The sequence below is a fragment of the Salvelinus namaycush genome, chromosome 25, assembly GCF_016432855.1.
Source record: "Salvelinus namaycush isolate Seneca chromosome 25, SaNama_1.0, whole genome shotgun sequence".
Taxonomy (NCBI): domain Eukaryota; kingdom Metazoa; phylum Chordata; class Actinopteri; order Salmoniformes; family Salmonidae; genus Salvelinus; species Salvelinus namaycush.
The window spans coordinates 19,980,399-20,001,647 of record NC_052331.1 but is presented as its reverse complement, the minus strand read 5'-3'; the positions used below and the strand labels follow the sequence as shown (position 1 = coordinate 20,001,647).

Genomic DNA, 21,249 nt, shown 5'->3' with positions numbered 1-21,249 from the left:
AGTTTATCAGGTATGCCTACTTTTCACAAGGACTGTCTGTTTTCAGATGCTTACTAATGAGAAGGGGATCGTTGTAGGATATGTTGAACAATTTGGGTTTTGCATCATTTATTCATTGTTCAAGCATCTGAAGATGACCGAGAGATTTATAAATGATATGTAGGGGAGACCAGGGCTTGTTGTCACAACTTTTAAGATTTATTTTTTTAGCTTTAATCTCAACCCTTATCCTAACCCTAAACTTAACCCTTACCCTAGTCTATCTGTTGATAAACAACTGCTTGCTATCTAAATAAGGTGTGACCGTTTTCTCCTCAATTCAGCTTTAGTGTGTAGCCTACCACCATTTTGTTTCACATTGACTGAAAGAAGAGCTATTCATGCATTACTAGGCAATTAAATATTTGTTTATCTATGTTGCCACATAATGTTATTGAAACATTTCCTCAAAGGAGGGCTCGCTATGAAACCGTGTGTCCTACTGGGGAAAACCACTTTCATTCCGTTTCCATCTCTTTAACAGAAACACACACACTGGATCATCAGCTCTATTGTTGATAACTGTACACCCCACTGATATTGAGAAGTTTGAGGGAATCCAACAAGGATAAAGCGGATCATTTTCTTAGAAGGGGGTGAAAGACATTCACCTGTGACAATTTCAATATTCAAAGCTAGGGATATGAAGTAGCTAAATACATTCCTTAAAACACCAAAATACAAAGATCTGTAGCTATAACTTTTAGTACCTTTTCCTGTAGTTACGAGGTCTGTGACAACTTCTGTATCTCTGTGGATATTCCGCTCCTGGTCTCCCCTATTTCACATAGCAACAACATGCCTACACAAAGTCAACATTTTAGTGTGTAGACCAGAAAATAAAGGTGAACAAATATTTTTTTACAAGTCTCTTCCATAATGTTGCTGCTTTAAGTGACATCCACATCTGCACATAAAAAGTATATATTTATATTTATATAATATATATTCATACTCTATTAACAGTCTACCATGAACATGATTGCCAACCCTCTCTGGAAAAGAAAACACATTTTCTCAAACATTGATTATTTTACAACACAGACCCAACTAATTTGTACATCTTTGGAGGGAATTAAGCTCTCAAAGATCTTATTTTCGTCTCCTGGTAATGTTCCAGTCTTGTTACAGTGTATATATAGCTTTATTCCATTAAAACACATAAAAAAAGCATTTACAAACTGGGATTATTAGAACCAACGACTTGCTGTTGAATGTAAACTTCAACAGAAGTTCAACGTTACCCCTCGGCTTGGAGATAAACATGTTTGGCACATTGAAAAACTGACCATGAGCACAGTTCACCTGGAGGCTTGTGGAGGAACAAACTTGTTTTCATGTAGATATGGTTTGACAAACAAAATTACAGGGCGTGTAGGAAATAAAAAGTATTTTGAGTATATCTACCGTCCATCCGTAAACTGTTTTAGGCAGTGGAAGAGCACCAAGGGAGTAGAATGATGCTGTTGAGATGCTTAGTTCCACCAATTCACATCAGATTAGCCATAACTAACATTATTTCTTAATTTTGCTGCTAAAACATATTTGCTCGTATTTGTTTGTGTGCAGACATTGTACACTCCATTCTCCCCCCAGAATGTAACAGACATGTTGACGTTCTGTTGAGACACTGAGGGAAGGGACACAGGTCTTTGTGTAATATACACAATGCACTTGTATCTCTAATGTACATCAAATACTTAAACACCAGAATTCGGAATAAAAAAAGTACAAATAAAAAAAAGAATCGTAACAAATCAAAAGATACAAAGTCTAGAAGCAATTCCTTTGCCCATGAGAGGACACTCCTTACATACAACACAGGTTGAAGCCGTAAGTTAATCCTAATAAGAGTTTGTGACTGACAACTATTCTCTAGCTTGTGTATGACACTTCATTTTCTTGTGCTTCACATACTAATCTCTTTACTATACCACATATTTACAGTTGTCTTTTGTCTAGAATACTCCTGCTCATCTCCAAAATATTCCGCTCCTCACACTTTAACGCTCCAAGCTTCTGGTGGTGACCCCATCATTTAACACCTTCCTTTTGCCTTTTGTGAGTCGTTTCCTTACAAGATCATACTCTTTCTTTCTTCCTCTCTTTCCCTCCCTCCTCGTCTCATTCAGACTCTCTCTTTTTATCCCTTCTGCTCTGTGACTGTCTCTCTCTCTCTTGCCTTCTTTCTTCAAAGACAAATGGGCGTGGGACATCGCTCTCTAGGACAAACTAAACTCGCTGAAGAAATGTCTTGTGGTGTGCATGCAAGCATGCGTGGCCTTTTTGTCTTACTCTCTCTTTCGGCTCCTCTCCCCTATCCCAGCACACTGCTGACGACCAGTCCTTCCTCTATAGTCCACTAGACCCAGGAGTCCGGGGAGGCCGGGTAGTGACTGGTCTCATAGTTGAGTTCACTATATGGGCGGGACGCTGAGTAGAAGTCCACGTAGTTGCCGGTGGACTTGAGGCCCAGGTGCATGTTCAAGTCTGTGGCCTGAGGAGGGCGTTGGTGCACTTGGTCCTCGTAGAATGCCTCCTCAAACTGTACTCCAGGAGGGTTCTGGAACGGAGGGTAGGGCTCCTGGCCTGGGTTGGGGCCCTGGGAAGGGACCTAGAGAACACACACAGAGGTTAGAGCACTACTCTGCTACTGGTAAGACAGACTCTTAGCACCTCTTTTTCTATGTAGAACCTAAAAGGGTTCTTCGGCTATCCCCATTGGAAAACCATTTGAAGAACCCTTTTTGGTTCCAGGTAGAACCCTTTTGAGTTCCAGGTAGAATCCTTTACACAGAGGGTTCTACATGGAATCCAAAAGGGTCCTCCTATGGGGACAGCCGAAGAACCCTTTTGCAACCCTTTTTTACCTAGCAGTGAACGTTGCTCTTGTAATGATATCAAGTCATTTCTTCAAACCTTACCTGGTTGTGTTTGATGTCATCACTAGGAGAGACGTAGGCACCTCGGAACAATGTTGAGGTTCCACTTGAAATTTGAACTACAGGTGGGAGAGAAACAGAGAGGTATGTGGTTATGGTTGTCAAGTTGATTATTATGAAATGACAAAAAGCCTTCACACTGGTTTTACAGTACACATCATCTGATGAAAACACACTGACTCCAGAAACGAGGAGGAAGCTGATGGAGGCCCTGAAATTCCTTCCTACCTGCCATGGCATCTTTCCTCGAAGTGTGCTCACCCTTGTTGCCATGGTAACTGGCATTGGTGCCCGTTGATTCATAGTCTGTCTTCCTCTCCTTAATGCTGATCATCTCTCGGGGAGAGGCAGGGGCACTTGCTGCAAACACACAGATTACACATCAAGTATATGATTAGCTGTGAAAGACGTTTGGCATCCATTTGAGCCCCTTTGTCATGTACACTAAACAAAAATATAAAAACGCAACATTTTACTGAGTTACAGTTCATATAAGGAAATAAGTCAATTGAAATAGATTCATTAGGCCCTAATCTATAGATTTCACATGACTGGGACAACAGATATGCATCTGTTGGTCACAGATACCTTAAAAAAAGGCAGGGGGGGTGGATCATAAAACCAGTCAGTATCTGGTGTGACCACCATTTGCCTCATGCAGCACAACACATCTCCTTCGCATATCAGGCTGTTGATTGTGGCCTGTGGAATGTTGTCCCACACCACTTGGCGGGAACTGGAACACGCTGTCTTACATGTCAATCCAGAGCACCCCAAACATGCTCAATGGGTCACATATCTGGTGAGAATGCAGGCCATGGAAGAACTGGAACATTTTCAGCTTCCAGGAATTGTGTCCAGATCCTTGTGACATGAGGCTGTGTATTATCATGCTGAAACATGAGGTGATGGTGGTGGATGAATGGCACAACCATATGCCTCAGGATCTCGTCACGATATCTCTGTGCATTGAAATTGTCATCGAAAAAATGCAATTGTGTTCATTGTCCGTAGCTTATGCCTACCCATACCCTAACCCCACCGCCACCATGTGGCATTCTGTTAACTTTGACATCACCAAACCGCACACCCACATGACGCCATACACACTGTCTGCCATCTGCCCGGTACAGTTGAAACCAAGATTCATCCGTGAACAGCACACTTCTCCAGCGTACCAGTGGCCATCGAAGGTAAGCATTTGCCCACTAAAGTTGGTTATGACGCCGAACTGCAGTCAAGTCAAGACCCTGGTGAGGACGATGAGCACGCAGATGAGCTTCCCTGAGGCGGTTTCTAACAGTTTGTGCAGAAATTCTTCGGTTGTGCAAACCCAGTTTCATCAGCTGTCCGGGTGGCTGGTCTCAGACAATCCCGCAGGGGAAGTCAGATGTGGAGGTCCTGGGCTGGCTTGGTTACACGTTGTCTGCAGTTGTGCGGCTGGTTGGACGTACTGCCAAATTCTCTAAAACAACGTAGGTAGAGAAATGAACATAAACTTCTCTGGTCACAGCTCTGGTGGAAATTCCTGCAATCAGCATGCCAATTGCACGCTCTGTGGTATTGTGTTGTGTGACAAAACTGCACATTTTAGAGTGGCCTTTTATTGTCCCTAGCACAAGGTGCACCTGTGTAATAATCATGCAGTTTAATCAGCTTCTTGATATGCCACACCTGTCAGGTGGATGGATTCTCTTGGCAAAGAATGTAAACATTTGAGAGAAATAAGCTTTTTGTGCGTATGGAACATTTCTGGGATCTTTTATTTGAGCTCATGAAACATGGGACCAACACTTTACATGTTGCGTTTATATTTTTGTTCAGCATATAATCCTCCCGCTCTTGTACAGTAACATATTCTGATATTCTGGCTGACAGAGAAAACATGCATGTAATGAAAAGAAACACATAGGCCTAACTATATACTGTAGGCTAAACAGATCTAACATCCACAAATGGCTCTTCTATGAAATCTTTACTCAGAGAGTTTATTGCTTTCTAATAGGATCCATTAAGGTCAGTGTTTCCACGTTGAATTTCATTAAACTCCAATTAGAACACCTTGTAACTAGAACATCCTCTTATAATCACCATTAAACACAGCCAAAGGCTACAGTACCAAGTTATAGGTTTCAACAACAGTAGTACCAATACCTGGTACATTTACATTTTAGTAATTTAGCAGATGCTCTTCCCCAGAGCGACTTCTAGTCAGCATATTTTGACAACTATTTATTCTGCTTCGGGCCCTAACTCCCAAGGGCTCTCCTATGAGGCTGCTGTTGAGGTGAACAGAGCCCGAGCTGTGGTATTCAACCCCCCCCAAAAATCAGCTAGTTCTGTGTCATCTGAGTCATCCCTCCATCATCCTCCTCCTGCTTTCCTCTCTTTTCATCTCAAAGGGTAAGTGAGTAACTGCCAGTTGCTTATTAGTGTCTGTGCACCGCTGTGTCTGGGCAGACACCACCTTATGCTTTGTTCATCCTATCTTTAATCCAAAACATTACTACGTTTTCAGAATCTATGTCTGAAATGCATCGTCAAAATGTTCTGCAATGTCTGGCAATTAAAGCTCTAAAGAAGGGGTGTCAAACTCATTCCATGGAGGGCAGAGTGTCTGCAGGTTTTTGGTTTTTCCTTTCAATTAAGCCCTAGACAACCAGGTGAGGGGAGCTCCTTACTAAATAGTGACCTTAATTCATCAATCAAGTCCAAGGGTGGAGCAAAAACCCGCAGACACTTGGCCCTCCATTTGACACATGCTCTAAAGGATGATCAGCCTCGTGAGTTTGCGAAAGATGTCCAGTATTTTAATGGGGTAAAGAGAGAATACACCTACACACTGACATGCATACTACTTGTCCACCAACTGGTACTGATCCTGGGTGTCTGTCAGTAGTGGCTTGATGGAGTGGGAGGGCAGAAGGAGAGACAACAGTGGACTCACCTGATCGATTATTTGGAGATGTCCGTACGGGCGAGATGGATGGGGTGCGGGAGGAAGAATATGGTCTTTGTCTATCTCTTTCTATTGTAGAGGATGAGCCAACAAAATGATACTGAGAATATCCATCCTGGGGGAAAATAAGATGCATTAGGGAACTTAGCTATAATGAACTGCAACATACTGTATTATGTACTGAATGATCATACTCAATGATCTAAGATAATCTGGTCAAATAGCAAATGGGTTAGAAACTGTCCTCACATTAAAATGAGGCAAAGTAGAACAGGAGGATGTTACGAGAATGACTCTCTATCCATTTTAGTAAAGCATGCAACACCAGTCTTGCAGAGCTTGGTTTTTCTCCCCCTCTCAAAGCCTTTAAACCCTCTAATTCTTAATCTGTCTTGTTTCATTAAAGCATGTTTGTCTCCTCTCCTCAGGTCAACATTGATAGATTATTTAGTTCATTAAACTGCAGCCCAGAGGGATTCCAGCTTTACTCTCACTATACATTCTTGCACTTGTGTTGCTTAGTGAGCTTACTGAACTGTCACGCATGCACTGCTGCACAGTTTTTGCCATTTACTCTCTCTCTCTTTTTAATAAGAGCATAAAAAACAACTCAAGAGACTAATGTGTTAAACTTTCAAGAGCTCCTTCAGCAGATTTCTTGTGGTGGCAGAAAGTTATTTGTATTACACACCTTTTTGTAGAGGCTGCGAAGGTCTCTGTACTGCCACATACTGTTGAGGACTTGAGAGGCTGCTTTCACCACTTTGGGTGTGTGTCTGGGAAGAGAAACACAAGACTTAATTTTACTCAGATGACTAGAACCAAATGTTCTAAACAAAAGGTTTGGAATGCTCGCTGCTAGATGAAAGATCGCCGGTACAAAAACATTTAGAAACGAATTCAATCGATAATTTTTCAGACAAACATTCAAAGCGAACATAAAATGCAAACAAGGTAACTCTGTACTTTAGCACCATTGTCATTTCTGCACAAAAACAAGACAAATCTCAAATGGAAAAAGCAATTAGCAGAGATAAATCCAATCAGTTTAGCATCAGAGGCTCTCTCTCACACAGCACCTATCCTCTATCTCTGCACAGAAACTCCATGAGCCACAACTGTCAGCGCCAGAGGTGATTCAATTAACCACGCATCCTTCATTCTGATTCCCACCAGAGATATGGAATAATCAAAAGTTATTACATCATAGCACTGCAGATATAGCAACACTTCTCTTCTGTCAAGACTCTTAAAGATGATTTTTCTCTTTATCCCAGATAATACATTTCTACTCTATGAGGCAATATATTCTTACAGTTGTACAGAGTCTGTTGTCCTTGGCAACATTAGGCAAGTGCATCACCGGACTAACTGGAGAGGAAGCCAAGGTACACCACTCAATTAAGTTACCCTGCTAGTTGCAAACTAAAAGCTTATAAGGGAAATTTGGGCTCATAAAATCCCAAACGAGAAAACATAAAAACCACAATTAGCTACCTTTAAAAGGCATTTCTCTACAGTGGTGAGTTGTAGAGAAAACATCATTTAAAAAAATATACTGAAGTGAATTAAGAGGGAAATGATCAGAACCGTAGTACGTACTTACAGCTCCGTGTCCCGATCAGCAGTTACATTAATGCTACAATCCATATACAATTACTAGCTGAGCAGGAGGGCTGTGTGTTGGTGTTAGGGTTGAAGGTTAGAGTCAGTGAACATAGTCTTTTGTGACAGTGTGTTAAAATGTTATATACAGTAGAATAGCTGGACAGCAGGCATGCAAGCTTTTCCTCTGGGTTCCCAAATTAGGGTGAGGACAGCATGACTTCTGGACACCTACTTGTCTCCTTTGCTCCTGGCGATGCCGATGAGTTTCTCGATGCCTCCAGCATCACGCAGAGCCTTGGTGTTCTCCATGTTCTTAGTGATGACCTCGTGCAGGGCACAGCAGATAGCCGTGATAGTGTCGTCCGACATGGTCTTCCCAATAGCACTGGCAGCAGTCCCACCGCTGCTGTTGTTGTTCCCCCCGGGCAATCGGTGGACCAAGTCTCTCATTGCGTACTTGCCTGTTGTGGAAAGAAAAAAACCTCATGGTTAGTTATACTGTATATGAACCTTTTAAAAGTTTGGCCACACCTACTCATTCAAGGGTCTTTCTATATATTGACTAATTTCTACATTGTAGAATAATAGTGAAGACATCAAAACTATGAAATAACACATATGGAATCATGTGGTAACCAAAAAAGTGTTAAACAAATCAAAATACATTTTATATTTGAGATTCTTCAAAGTAGCCGCCCTTTGCCTCGATGACAGCTTTGCACACTCTTGGCATTCTCTCAACCAGCTTCATGAGGTAGTCACCTGGAATGCATTTCAATTAACAGATGTGCCTTGTTAAAAGTTAATTTGTAGAATTTATTTCCTTCTTAATGCATTTGAGCCAAGTACAAGTACAGCTCAAATAAGCAAAGAGAAACGACAGTCCATCATTACTTTAAGACATGAAGGTCAGTCAATCTGGAAAATGCCAAGAACTTTGAAAGTTTCTTCAAGTGCAGTCGCAAAGAAACATCAAGCGCTATGATGAAACTGGCTCTCATGAGGACCGCCACAGGAAAGGAAGACCCAAAGTGATCTCTGCTACAGAGGATAAGTTCATTAGAGTTACCAGCCTCAAAAATCGGCATTTAACTGCACCTCAGATTGCACCACAGAGTTCAAGTAACAGATACATCTCAACATCAACTGTTCAGAGGAGACTATGTGAAATCAGGCCTTCATGGTCAAATTGCTGCAAAGAAACCACTACTAAAGGACACCAATAAGAAGAAGAGACTTGCTTGGTCCAAGAAATGGACATTAGATTGGTGGAAATCTGTTCTTTGGTCTGATGAGTCCAAATTTTAGATTTTTGGTTCCAACCACCGTGTCTTTGTGAGACGCAGAGTAGGTGAACGGATGATATTTGTATGTGTGGTGCCCACCGTGAAGCATGGAGGAGGTGCTTTGCTGGTGACACTGTCAGTGATTTATTTAGAATTCAAGGCACAGTTAACCAGCATGGATACCACAGCATTCTGCAGCGATATGACATCCCATCTGGTTTGCGCTTAGTGGGACAATCATTTGTTTTTCAACAGGACAATGACCCAAAACACAAGTCTATGCTGTGTAAGAGCTATTTTACCAAGAAGGAGAGTGATGTAGTGCTGCATCAGATGACCTGGCCTCCATAATCACCCGACCTCAACCCAATTGAGATGGTTTGGGATGAGTTGGACCGCAGAGTGAAGGAAAAGCAGCCAACTAGTGCTCAGCATTAAGTGGGAACTCCAAAACTGCTGGAAAAACATTCCTCATGAAGCTGGTTGAGAGAATGCCAAGAGTGTGCAAAGCTGTTAAGACAAAGGGTGGCTATTTTGAAGAATCTACGTTTTTTTTAACTCACAAAAGCTCTGACGAAAGCCGTGAGGCCGATACGTAAGCTTATTAAAGATCAGTGATACTATCAAGAGCAGTGTGCGGTTTCCTTTTTCCTTCATCTTGTTCAACTATTACCATGTACCTGCAAAAAAGATTGCTCAGATGTGCGAGTGCCTTTTGAATTTTGAAGAATCTAAAATATATTTCGATTTGTTTAACACTTTTTTGCTTACTACATGATTCCATTTGTGTTATTTAAGAGTTTTGATGTCTTCACTATTATTCTACAATGTAGAAAACAGTAAAAATTAAGAAAAACCCTTGAATAAGTAGGTGTGTCCAAACTTTTGACTGGTACTGTATGTGCTATTAGGGAACAGATTAGAACCATGGACGCAGAAAAACAATATTCTTCTATAAATACATACGCATGTTCTCCACGACGCAGTGTTCTGTTTGTATACCTTCATATTCACAACAGCAAGAGCGGGGAAATGGTAGCAAATGGCCAATATAACATAAACTGATAAAGACAAGCAGTATTTACTATACTTCACATTATCTAACCTTGTCACTACTCAGTGGACAGCAGGAGAGCCTTCAAGGTCAGAGACGTGTACAAGCCCCTTGTCCTATAAAGGCTATGTCCCCCATGAGCAGTGAGCGATTGAGCTAAAGAGGATTTCTTGACTTGACAGGAAAACAATAAATACGGCACTTCACACTGAGGCATCCACTTGAAGAAGAATAAAGAAGACAAAGGATATACGTATAGGAATGATGCTTAAGAATATATAATACAATCCTTATGGATTTTAGTCAAAAACAAGAAAACTAGGGCATAAGAAAAGGATAGAGAGAATAATAGAGGAAGAGAGAGAAAGGAAGGATGTGTATCAGCATGTGAAAGGTGAGAGAGAGAGAGAAATTGAGAGAGAAATTGAGAGAGAAATTGAGAGAGAAATTCATGGAGCAGTGCTTTTAATAATTCACAATACAGCCTCAAACTCCCAGCCTGACATTTACAGCTATGTGACGAGGGCTTAATACATCCATCTTCTGCTCAATGGGGCTTTTTAATACCCCGCTAAACACTCATACTCTACTGTAGGCCTGAGGACACAACATTTGTAGCTGGGATGGAAATATCAAACCCCTTGACACCTCCCAGGTAATGGCATTTTCATAGAAAACACTTACGTTTTAAAGGGAGGCCTGGGAATGAGAACGACTGAGAATGTCTTGCCAATGCACAATCGCTTTGTGTGATTCATAGTATAGTCTTCAAAGCATTAGAAACAACACAACATGTGTTTGTAATCAGTGGTGTAGTGGAGGATAAACACAAGTAAATGCAGTTTATGCACCTTTTTTATATTGAACCTTTATTTAACTATGCAAGTCAGTTAAGAACAAACTCATATTTACAATGACAGCCTACCCCGGCCAAACCCAGACGCTGGGACGATTGTGCGCCGCCTTATGGGACTCCCAATCATGGCCGGATGTGATACAGCCTGGATTCGAACCAGGGACTGTAGTGATGCCTCTTGCACTGCGATGGAGTGCCTTAGACCGCTGCGCCACTCGGGAGCCCTTCTGGATTTTGCGTGACGGTTGAAAGTATATAGCGTGTTACTTTATTCACCGCAAACAGTGAGTTTACCTACCTATTTTTTAACAACTACATCACTGTTTGTAATGTAGATTAACAAAGAGGGTGAAAATAATTTGAGCTGATGATTATCACAAAGGTAATTTTCCAAGTTACACGTAATACACACTTTATATATGCTGTGTGTAATAGTGGCTATAATGTCAATGAAACGCCAATAACGAAATCCCCCTTTACATGGCTATCAGTAGCGTCAGATTTAGCCAGACATAATTTGTCTTAACATGACTTAAGCATGTAAACAGATAATTGTGGGTTACTACCCTTTATTCTACCAACACAGAGTTGGGAGTCCGAAGGCCTGCGGCTCTATGACATGATACACACATCTACTTAGCACAGAGCACCAGCCTGAGACGGCAAGAGCAGTTGCTATGGAGATGCCGAGGTCCAACAGAACATCTCGTTTATTAGAGAGATCAATAGTCTTTTAGTGCTGTCATGAGGAGAATTTCAACCATGTGAACACAGTCCACAAAGAGAGCTCTGCAGTGCACACCCATCTTAGTAGAGAAATAGGCTAGTATAGTTTGCTGCAGAGAAGTGCACACATTGTCTATGGGGGCACACATACAGTGCATTCGGAAAGTAATCAGACCCCTTGACTTTTTCCACATTTTGTTAAGTTACGGCCCTCTTCTGAAATGGAGCAAATCTTTTTTTTCCCTCATCAATCTTAACACAATACCCCATAATGACAAAGCAAAACAGGTTTTTAGAAATGTTTGCAAATTTATAATAAATAAAAACATTAAAATATCACATTTACATAACTATTCAGACCCTTTCCTCAGTACTTTGTTGAAGCACCTTTGGCAGTGATTACAGCATCGAGTCTTCTTGGGTTTGACGCTACAAGCTTGGCACACCCGTATTTGGGGAATTTATCCCATTCTTCTCTGCAGATCCTATCAAGCTCTGTCAGGTTGGATGGGGCGTCGCTGCACAGCTATTTTCAGGTCTCTCCAGAGGTGTTCGATCGGTTTCAAGTCCGGGCTCTGGCTGCGCCACTCAAGGACATTCAGAGAATTGTCCCGAAGCCACTCCTGCATTGTCTTGGCTGTGTGCTTAGGGTCGTTGTCCTGCTGGAAGGTGAACCTTCGCCCCAGTTTGAGTTCCTGTGCACTCTGGAGCAGGTTTTCATCAAGGATCTCTGTACTTTGCTCTGTTCATCATTCCCTCGATCCTGACTAGTATCCCTGTCCCTGCCACCACCATGCTTCACCGTAGGTTTGGTGCCAGGTTTCCTCCAGACGTGACGCTTGGCATTCAGGCTAAAGAGTTCTTGGTTTCATCAGACCAAAGAATCTTGTTTCTCTCAAAACTCCAAGCGGGCTGTCATGTGCTTTTTACTGAGGATTGGCCTCCGCCAGGCCACTCTACCATAAAGGCCTGATTGGTGGAGTGCTGCAGAGATGGCTGTTCTTCTGGAAGATTCTCCCATCTCCACAGAGGAACTCTGGAGCCATGTCAGACTGACCATCGGGTTCTTGGTCACCTCCCTGATCAAGGCCCTTCTCCCCCGATTGCGCAGTTTGGCCGGGCAGCCAGCTCTAGGAAGAGTCTTGGTGGTTCCAAACTTCTTCCATTTAAGATTGATGGAGGCCACTGTGTTCTTGGGGACCTTCAATACTGCAGACATTTTTTGGTACCGTTCCCCAGATCTGTGCCTTGACACAATCCTGTCTCTGAGCTCTACGGACAATTCCTTCAACCTCATGGCTTGGTTTTTGCTCTGACAACTGCACTGTCAACGGATCAATGGAAACAGGATGTACCTGAGCTCAATTTTGAGTCTCATAGCAAAGGGTCTGAATACTTAAGTAAATAAAGTATTTAAAAAAAAAATATATATATATATATATATATATATATATATATATATATATATATATATACACACATTTGCAAACATTTTTAAAAACCTGTTTTCGCTTTGTCATTATGGGGTATTGTGTGTAGTTTGATAAAGAAAACATGTATTTAATACATTTTAGAACAAGGCTGTAATGTAAGAAAATGTGGAAAAAGTCACAGGGTCTGAATATTTCCCGAATGCACTGTATATAAATGCATATGCATGAGCATGCTTACATACTCGCACGAATGCACACACACACAAACATACATGTAGAATGTATGAATGTACAATATTGATTCACTGACAACTACACTTACCGATGAGTTCTTTGTTTCTGACGTCTAAGGCCATGTTTCTTAAAGCTGTGGCCACGGCACACACCACCCTGTCGTTGTCGATCCTCAGCAGCTCCACTAGGATGGGCAGACCCTTCTCTTTCCTCACTGCCGCACGGATATACACAGACCACTGGAGAAAGGAGAGGAGAAAGAGAAGACAGAGTCACACTTCATCATATAAAAACACACATCATTATGCTCTATATATGGGACAACAACCGGAATAGTATACCCCCCGAACACTGCCCAATATAGCATTTCTCCAGTAGTACCTCACGCTTTCTTAATGTTGCAGTGAGCTAAGAGCAACCAATGTCTAAGGCAAGTTCATTTTGACAGTTTGACAATGACAGTGTGAAAAGAAAATGGCTGCCGCTGGAGCAGCTCTGAGGATGGAGACCATAGCTTACTGTACTGTGCTGTACCTTCCAGCTGCCTGCAGCCAAGTTCTGCAGAGCCCCGGCTGCCCCCTCCAGGGTGTCTGGGTTGGAGCACTCAGACAAGAGTGTGAGGTAGGGCTTGACGATGGTGGGGTGCCACAGCATCTGAATGCCTTTGGGAGGGTCAGCTGAGTCCGGGAAGGGCCCCACACCATCCCACTAGGTGACACAGAATGGTGGAATATTACTACTTATCAATACTACAGGCATAAGATGTGACATCAAACAGTTTGACAACACCACTTAGTTACAGTGCCACTAAAAATTGCTTTAAGGGGGACTGCACTACCTGATTTGGCCTTGTTTAAGATTTGGTTGATTAAGAAATGCTAGTCATGGAATCATAACTGATTTCAAACGTGAGATGGTTTCGGGGTGTGGTTTGATGTGAGTGTCTCGTGTGTGTTCGCAGGTGTAAAGAGTTAGCCAAATTATTTAGCCAATTAGCTTCAGCCGGCTGGTGTGCGACTGCAGCAAAATTGGTTTGACTTTGGATAGCCTTTCTCCGGGGTTTGTTAGGGACTGTCAATAAATTACACAATGTAAATGAGACAATATTTTCATGTTGCACACCTTTTAGTTCCCATTAAATGCTTTTAATATTTGTATATTAATTTATACAATTTATAGTTTGGTTTGAGGTTTTCAAGTCATTGAAATGTCAACATATTGTTCCATGTACTTTGTGTAATTTACCGATGGTCCCCAACTGGACCCAAAGGGATAACCAAAGTCAACCCACATTTAACACAGGCATTATGATCGGGTCGTGTGCAGCTGCACTCCGAAATGTATGATCACTTGTGTGCTGCCAGCTGTCGGCATGTGGGCAGGATTAAAACAAACCAAACCTTAATTTACGTTGTGATGCAGTCACGACCACAAGTCTAACAAAACTCTGTTTTGGACGAGACTGACTTTATGACCAAAATTATCCTATTTACACTTTGTAGTAATTTCCACTGTAGAATAAATGTTTCTGACTCATATCGATGCCACATAGGCTGTTTTCTAAATGAGAAGTTGGTTTTCAGGGGCAGTTGTCTTTAATTATCAAAGAACAATGAAAATATTGAAAACACTTAATATGGTTGAGACTTGAGTGACAAGCGAGTCACGCACTGCTTTCTGAATTATTTACTTACAAGATAAACATTATTAAGAATGAGCATCCAGCAACATAACATCCATGTGGCATATCTCACATACTAAATAATCCACACCTTACCAACTGCATGAGCATCTAATGTATGCCAGATTAGATTATTTGTACCGACATTTCAATCCCACTGAATAGCATAATCCAACTCAGTTAGATAATAATCCAACCTTGACTTTGCCAGTTTATTTTCCCAGGCTTGGCAGCAGAAGCCAGAAGAAACCAGAAGACCCTCTTCAGAACTAAACCCAGTAAATGTGTAATTATCCATGAGATGTAGACCCCCCTCCCTAGCCGGGCTTCCAGCACCACTGCTGTAACATGCTGGCTAATTGCTAACAGCTGCAGTGGAGAGGAACCCACCTGATCATGGGCCTTCTTTTTCTTCTTCTTCTTCCCCCAGCAACCAGAGCTCTCGGCATCCTTGCCGTTGGCATCGCCACAAAGCAATCCGTCAAGCTCGTCTGTGCCTATCTGCTGTCCCTGAGATGTCTCTGCAGCTAGTCGATACGAGAGGTTCCTCAAAATGCACACACAGTTTTCAATGGTCTGCAAGGACAAAAGAGGGAGATGACGAAAGATAGAGGGAGGGAGTGGGGGAAAGGAGAGAGGGGGAGAGGAAGAGAGAGACAAAAAGAGAGAGAGAGAGGGAGAGAGAGAGAAAGAAAGAGAGAGAGAGATCAAGAGATGAGCAGTATTTTAATTTGAGGCGTGCCATGAGATGTATGCATGTCGGCCATGTAGTGATAAATACAGTTAAAGGTGATGACTGTTAATTTCCTCCAATGTAAGTGGACAGGATGCTATAAGGATGCTATAAACTGGGGCAAATGCATAAGTCAAATATCTGTCTGTTGCTGTTTGCTTTCGAATAGACAGCACAAGCAATGCAATAGGCCATGGCTCCATTGCTTAATGTATGTATGTTGACACTTTTACTTAATGACATCTTACAGAATGCCTACAGCTAAACAAAGCAGATGGCAACCCTTCAATAATACAATTAACAGTGCAAGAATTAAAGAATAGCTCTGTAACTAGTATTTAAAGGCGACCAGTAAGTAAAGACGATTGGTACATTAATTGACCAGTCTGTAAATTGCAAATGCGATTGGTATAGTAAAGTCAAGTGCATCTGTTCCTAATGTATGACTAACTCATTGTACTGGTTAGATTGCCGTGCTGGATCCAGGCCAGAGCATTACAGTAGTGCTAATCCCATTGTAGTGATCATTGAGGCAGAAAATAATGTAGTGGGGTGACTTTGGTCTCGTAAAGGATTTTGAGTGGGATTAGGGCTGACCAGATCTCCTTCAAACTGGTTGGCAGAAAGTAGTCCAGACATAACAAAGGCCCTCGGAAACCAAACAAAATAGGGAGCTCATTTAGAGTGTGTACGTAGTGGTACAATCAGAGGAGCTTTACCTTACCATAACCTACTGTATCTTTATGACTGTAGCAGAGAGGGCAGATCAGGAAGGTATTTTATTAGGGAAGAACAGTTTGTCATTGTTATTGCTTGACATCGGGATAATGTAGTGTGTGCGTTGCACTGCTCGAGGTTATCATGTACTGTACGTACGGAGTATCTTGTCCCTTTTTTTCTCTGATTCACAAGGTCTTTTACAAGCCATAAACAGGTGACCTTGAACCACACATAATCTGACATTGACTGAGTGTGTCAATTTCTCCATGCCTGACCTGTGATTGAATCCGTCCAATAGTTGAACATTGACTAGTACGTATAAAGGATATAATCTCAACATAATATAAACAGGCGCTGTTTGTATTATCCTAAATAATACATTTCAAAACATTAACTCCATAGACTCTGAGGAATTCATTCGCAGGAAATTGGACATCTGGTATTGGCTTTTGGGAAATGACCAGTGTAATCAGAGCTGTTGATGATCTTTGCTAGCCAGACTGCACAGTAGATTCTCCCTATCTCTCTATGCAGTGCACCAGCAAGGACAGGAGAGGTGTTAAGCAACTAAATCCTGATAAAGAAGGTCATTTACAGGGGATGAGGAGGTGGAGAGAGTCAGGGAGGCAACCTTCAGGACACACCGATCCAGGTCCACAACGTGTTTTTCTAGTTTTATTTTACTCATATAGCAGTCAATACAAACTGAAACCCATTAACATACAACATATTAATCGATAAGAGCAACAAAATACAAAAATACGAGTAAAAAAAAAAGTACAACGATAATGTCCTGTGGTCTTAAAGTGACTCATTAATCAATGAGCAGAAATATGGGATTGGTGACCTCATGTACCATTCAGTTCTAGACTTTAGCATAGTCAGTTTGTTTAGGCTGCGGGTTACTGTGATTTGGTCAGGGGGTAGCCAGTCTCTGAAATGAGAGTTTAGGAGGCTGACAGTGAAGTCAGAGCTGTCTGTCTTTCATGAAGCCGGGGTAGGGACAGGGTCTGAAGTGCCTCAGTATAACTGGAGTATCCTCCGAGGATGGTGAGGCATGCTCTCTGCTGAATACGCTCCAGGTCATCAGAATGGTCCTGGGTCAGTGAGCTGTGCCACGCAGGAGCGGCATACTCCAGGGTGGGACGTATGTAGCCGGTGTAAATGCTAACCAGGTCTTCCTACGACACTTGGAACCTTTTAAGGCGGCGAAAGAGAAAAATTATTCTGTTGCTCTTGATTACCATTGTAGCAACCTACTTGCTCCATTGTAAGTCCTTCTGTACCATTAACCCTAAAGTCTTCACACTATCACACACTTTGAGATCCTGGCCCTCATTCCAGAGAGGGCATGGGACAGGTGGATTTCTTGTGAAGGTCACTGATAGGATTTTGCACTTGGCAGGGTTCAGTGATATTCTGCTTGCATGTACCCATGTGTCGAAGTTGTTCAGGGGCTGTGCTGTGCTGATGTTTCCTGTTGTACACGTGTGGACCAGATTTAGATCGTCCACATATTTCCACCTATTGTCAAAATCACGGGCTGCACTTTCTGTGACCAGAAGGAAGATGAGAGGGCCCAGAAGAGTTCCTTGAGGAACACCTGCCATCAGTTCCTGCCAGTCTGAGAGGCTGTCTTGGTAGCGTACCTGTTGTTTGTGGCCGGTCAGAAAACTGCAGAGCCATGGTGTGAGGGAAGGTCTGACACCCAATTGGTTTAGTCATTAAATGGTGATGGTGTGTACGATTTTGTCAAAGGCCTTGGAGAAGTCAGTTGTGATGAGGGTGGTTATGGTGGATAGGATGTCTGATTGCTTATACACTTATAAACAGTCCAGGAAGCTAACACGTGTGTGGATAGATTATATTTCTGGTCTGCTTCCAAACTGTCTGGGGTCTATGCTGGGCGTTATGTCTTCGTTTCATCTAGGTGTCACCGAAGCTCTCAGCAACTTTTGATAGTTGTGGTGTGTGTGTGTGAGTGAGTGTGAGTGTTTTGTAATGATGGGTCGCCCAGGTCTGTCATTCCCTCAGCGTCATGTTAAAATTGTATTCTTTATGGGAGATGAAAGGAAACACAAAGTCAAACCTTGCTATCGATCTCGCTGCTGCCCAAGGCGGTCTGGATCACGTAGAGCAGAGCGTCAGTGAGGCCCTCGCACTCTCTCATCCTCCTGCGAGCCTCCTCCCCCGCCGAGCTCACATTCCTGCAACAACAGACACATTTCTCTTCAGCACTGTATCCCTGTAATATTGTACTATAGCTACAGGTAGTTCAGTTTAATTTCAGGCCTAAATTTATACATCTTCACTTACTGTTGTCATAACTGCTCAAAATCGGTCTTTCGGGTTGGGGAGTTAAAACGGGTGTCCTGACTCTCTGTGGTCACTAAAGAGCCCATTGCACTTCATAAGAGTAGAGATATTAAGAGTAGAGATATCTACGTAAGAGTAGAGATATTAACTCCGGTGTCCTGGTTAAATTCCCAATCTGCCTCTCATACCATCATGGCCACCTAATCATCCCCAGCTTCCAATTGGCTCATTTATCCCATCTCCTCCCCCCTGTAACTTCCCAAGGTCGCTGCTGTAAAAGAGAATATGTTCTCAGTCAACCTACATGGTAAAATAAGGATACATAAACATGAATACATGAATGAATGTAGGCTATAGCTAAATGGTGTTAACGATAGTATAGTTTGACTCCATGACAAGACTGGCCCATCAGCCCCATTTCAGCCCATACTACCTATATAGTGTCCCGCTTTTGACAAGGGAATAGGGTGCCATTTGGGACACAGTCTCTGTCCTAAAGAGCTCCTCACCGCTGCCCTTTAAATGTCAGGTCACTAAGAGTCTGTAATGATGCAGACAGGCTTGTCTTAAAGGAGGCCTCTAGATGGACACCATGGCCATTATCTAAGAGTGCCTGCTGGTGGAGTTTGGGGCCAAAAGACAGGGAGATTATTGATGGCCTGTTTGTGACCCCGTCAGCACCTCCAGCACTTTGAAATGGGCCTGATGAACAAAGCAGGCCATTGATCAATCTAATCTATGTGTATCTGTTCTGTTACGTTTTTTTTATTTTCTTCCAATGATCAGTGAGTTTAGAGGGGAGAGACGGGGTCTAGGAGGTGAGACACGGGGTCCTTTATCAGGTCGTTCCAACACAAACAGCAGTCACTGTCCACTGACCCCCCCCAGGGTAGACCAGACGCAACAGCTGACCCCAGAGATGAAAGGAAATTATACAAAAAAGGGAACATAGGTTTGTTGACTCTTTTGTGAGCATGGGTGTGATAGATAGAGATGGTGAGTATGTTATCTTGCTGATCAGTCAGGGCCATGGTCATATTGGCAGACTTTCTCCCATTACACAGCAGTTGATGCCTGGCAGAGAGGCATCCTGTGAAGAATGAAAGTCAACTAGTGTGCTGCGTTGCTCCCTGTCAGCCATGGTGATTCTGTTCTGCCAGAGTGAATGTCACATGATGAGGGACAAATGTGTGATAAGGCGGCAGGTGGCAAGGCATCTTGGTCCCGCACATTAAACATTCAATCAAAGCCCCTGTTCTGTTCTGTTCTGTTCTGTTCCTTAATGACCCATGAAACAGATGAATTAGCCTGCTCAGCTCAGGGATTTACTGTAAAGTCAGCCATCCCTCATCACAGGCAGACATTAAGACTCAGCACATTTCACTTACAGCGGGATTCCTCCCACTTCACGCTGCTGCACTGCTGATTGGTTGTGCTGCAGAGGACTACCTGTCTGGGTGCCAATGGGAATGGGACATGTCCCCACAAAGCCCGACCTCCCTTCCATTAATCACTTCCTGCTTTGACATGGTAATGTGTGCATATTAAAATAGACCCCAAGCCTTTGTTTTCTTTCCATCAACTATTAGCAGGTAATACCACAACAGAGAAGCGGTGACATATTGCACAGAGAGGGTAATGCACTGTAGCTAAAATGAATAACCCCAGAATGAGCAGACAGGCAATGTATTAGCTAAGATCTCATTATTCTCCTTCACAGACGCTTCTCCTGCTGGTACGCAGGGGACGCGGGCCCAGATATCAAGAGTTGAAACACTTGACACACAGCCAATTGTCTTCCGATGCCAGCGCTATAACCAGAAAGCCCTTTGACAATATTCCAGAACTATAGGATGCTTTAATGCAGAGCAGGCATCTTTAAGCCTCAAAGAGTGCTGACATGGCATTTTCACACAACATCCCTCATAATGTAGGTAATTAGAAACATGATACATGGGTTCACATAATCAGTCTAACACTTGTGGCATTCATTGTCTGTGATAAAACTTCCTTGATCAATAACCCTCATTCGTCAAGTCAATATTCACAATGAGAACAAAGCTTCCAAAGTATTCATGTGTGAAAGAGCAATGTGTTACATACTGCATTACCAACACAAAGGAACAAGCTAGGGATCGACAAAGCAGGAAGATATTGACCTACGAGAAGCCGACTGCTCTCAGTAAAATCTACCCAGAGAAGAAGAGTTCAAGTCCCCAGAAGAGACCTTACCACCCATTGCATGTAAACTCAGAGTTAACATACGCTGTCATGACTTGTGAACTTTAACCTCTGACCCTGCCACTGTGCTTTCACTCCTGCTTTGCTTTGGGGTCTATGATGGGTAACTGTAAAGGACTTAGTGACAACTGCTGATGTAAAAAGCTAGCAAATACATTTGATAGATTGATTGATTGACCCGAGGGTCCAGTAACAGTACTGACCTGAGGCAGCCAGTGGCATTGCGGAGCACCTGGGAGGAGTGCAAGTGCAGCTTGCGGTCCTCCTGATGGGGCGAGGTGTCCCAGCCCGAGTGGGGGATGATGACAGCGTTGGTCAGCACGGCCAGGGCGTCCTGGATAATGGGCATCTTCAGGGCATCACACGATGACAGGTTCCACAGCACACCTGAACACAGAACATCAGATAGGATAAGATGTTG

The 21,249-nt window shown here is 42.7% G+C and overlaps 1 protein-coding gene across 1 annotated transcript in view; it reads right to left on the bottom strand.

Moving 5' to 3' along the window:
- Positions 1 to 2,401: 2,401 nt before the first annotated feature.
- The window catches only part of ctnnd2b (catenin (cadherin-associated protein), delta 2b), an 82,779-nt gene continuing 63,931 nt past the window's right edge, over positions 2,402 to 21,249 (bottom strand). Inside the window, 11 exon segments of the mRNA XM_038963529.1 lie at positions 2,402 to 2,653; positions 2,964 to 3,040; positions 3,210 to 3,341; positions 5,929 to 6,055; positions 6,632 to 6,716; positions 7,781 to 8,009; positions 13,226 to 13,376; positions 13,657 to 13,845; positions 15,209 to 15,394; positions 18,361 to 18,478; positions 21,032 to 21,215. Of these exon segments, the coding sequence (XP_038819457.1) occupies positions 2,402 to 2,653; positions 2,964 to 3,040; positions 3,210 to 3,341; positions 5,929 to 6,055; positions 6,632 to 6,716; positions 7,781 to 8,009; positions 13,226 to 13,376; positions 13,657 to 13,845; positions 15,209 to 15,394; positions 18,361 to 18,478; positions 21,032 to 21,215 (1,730 nt within the window).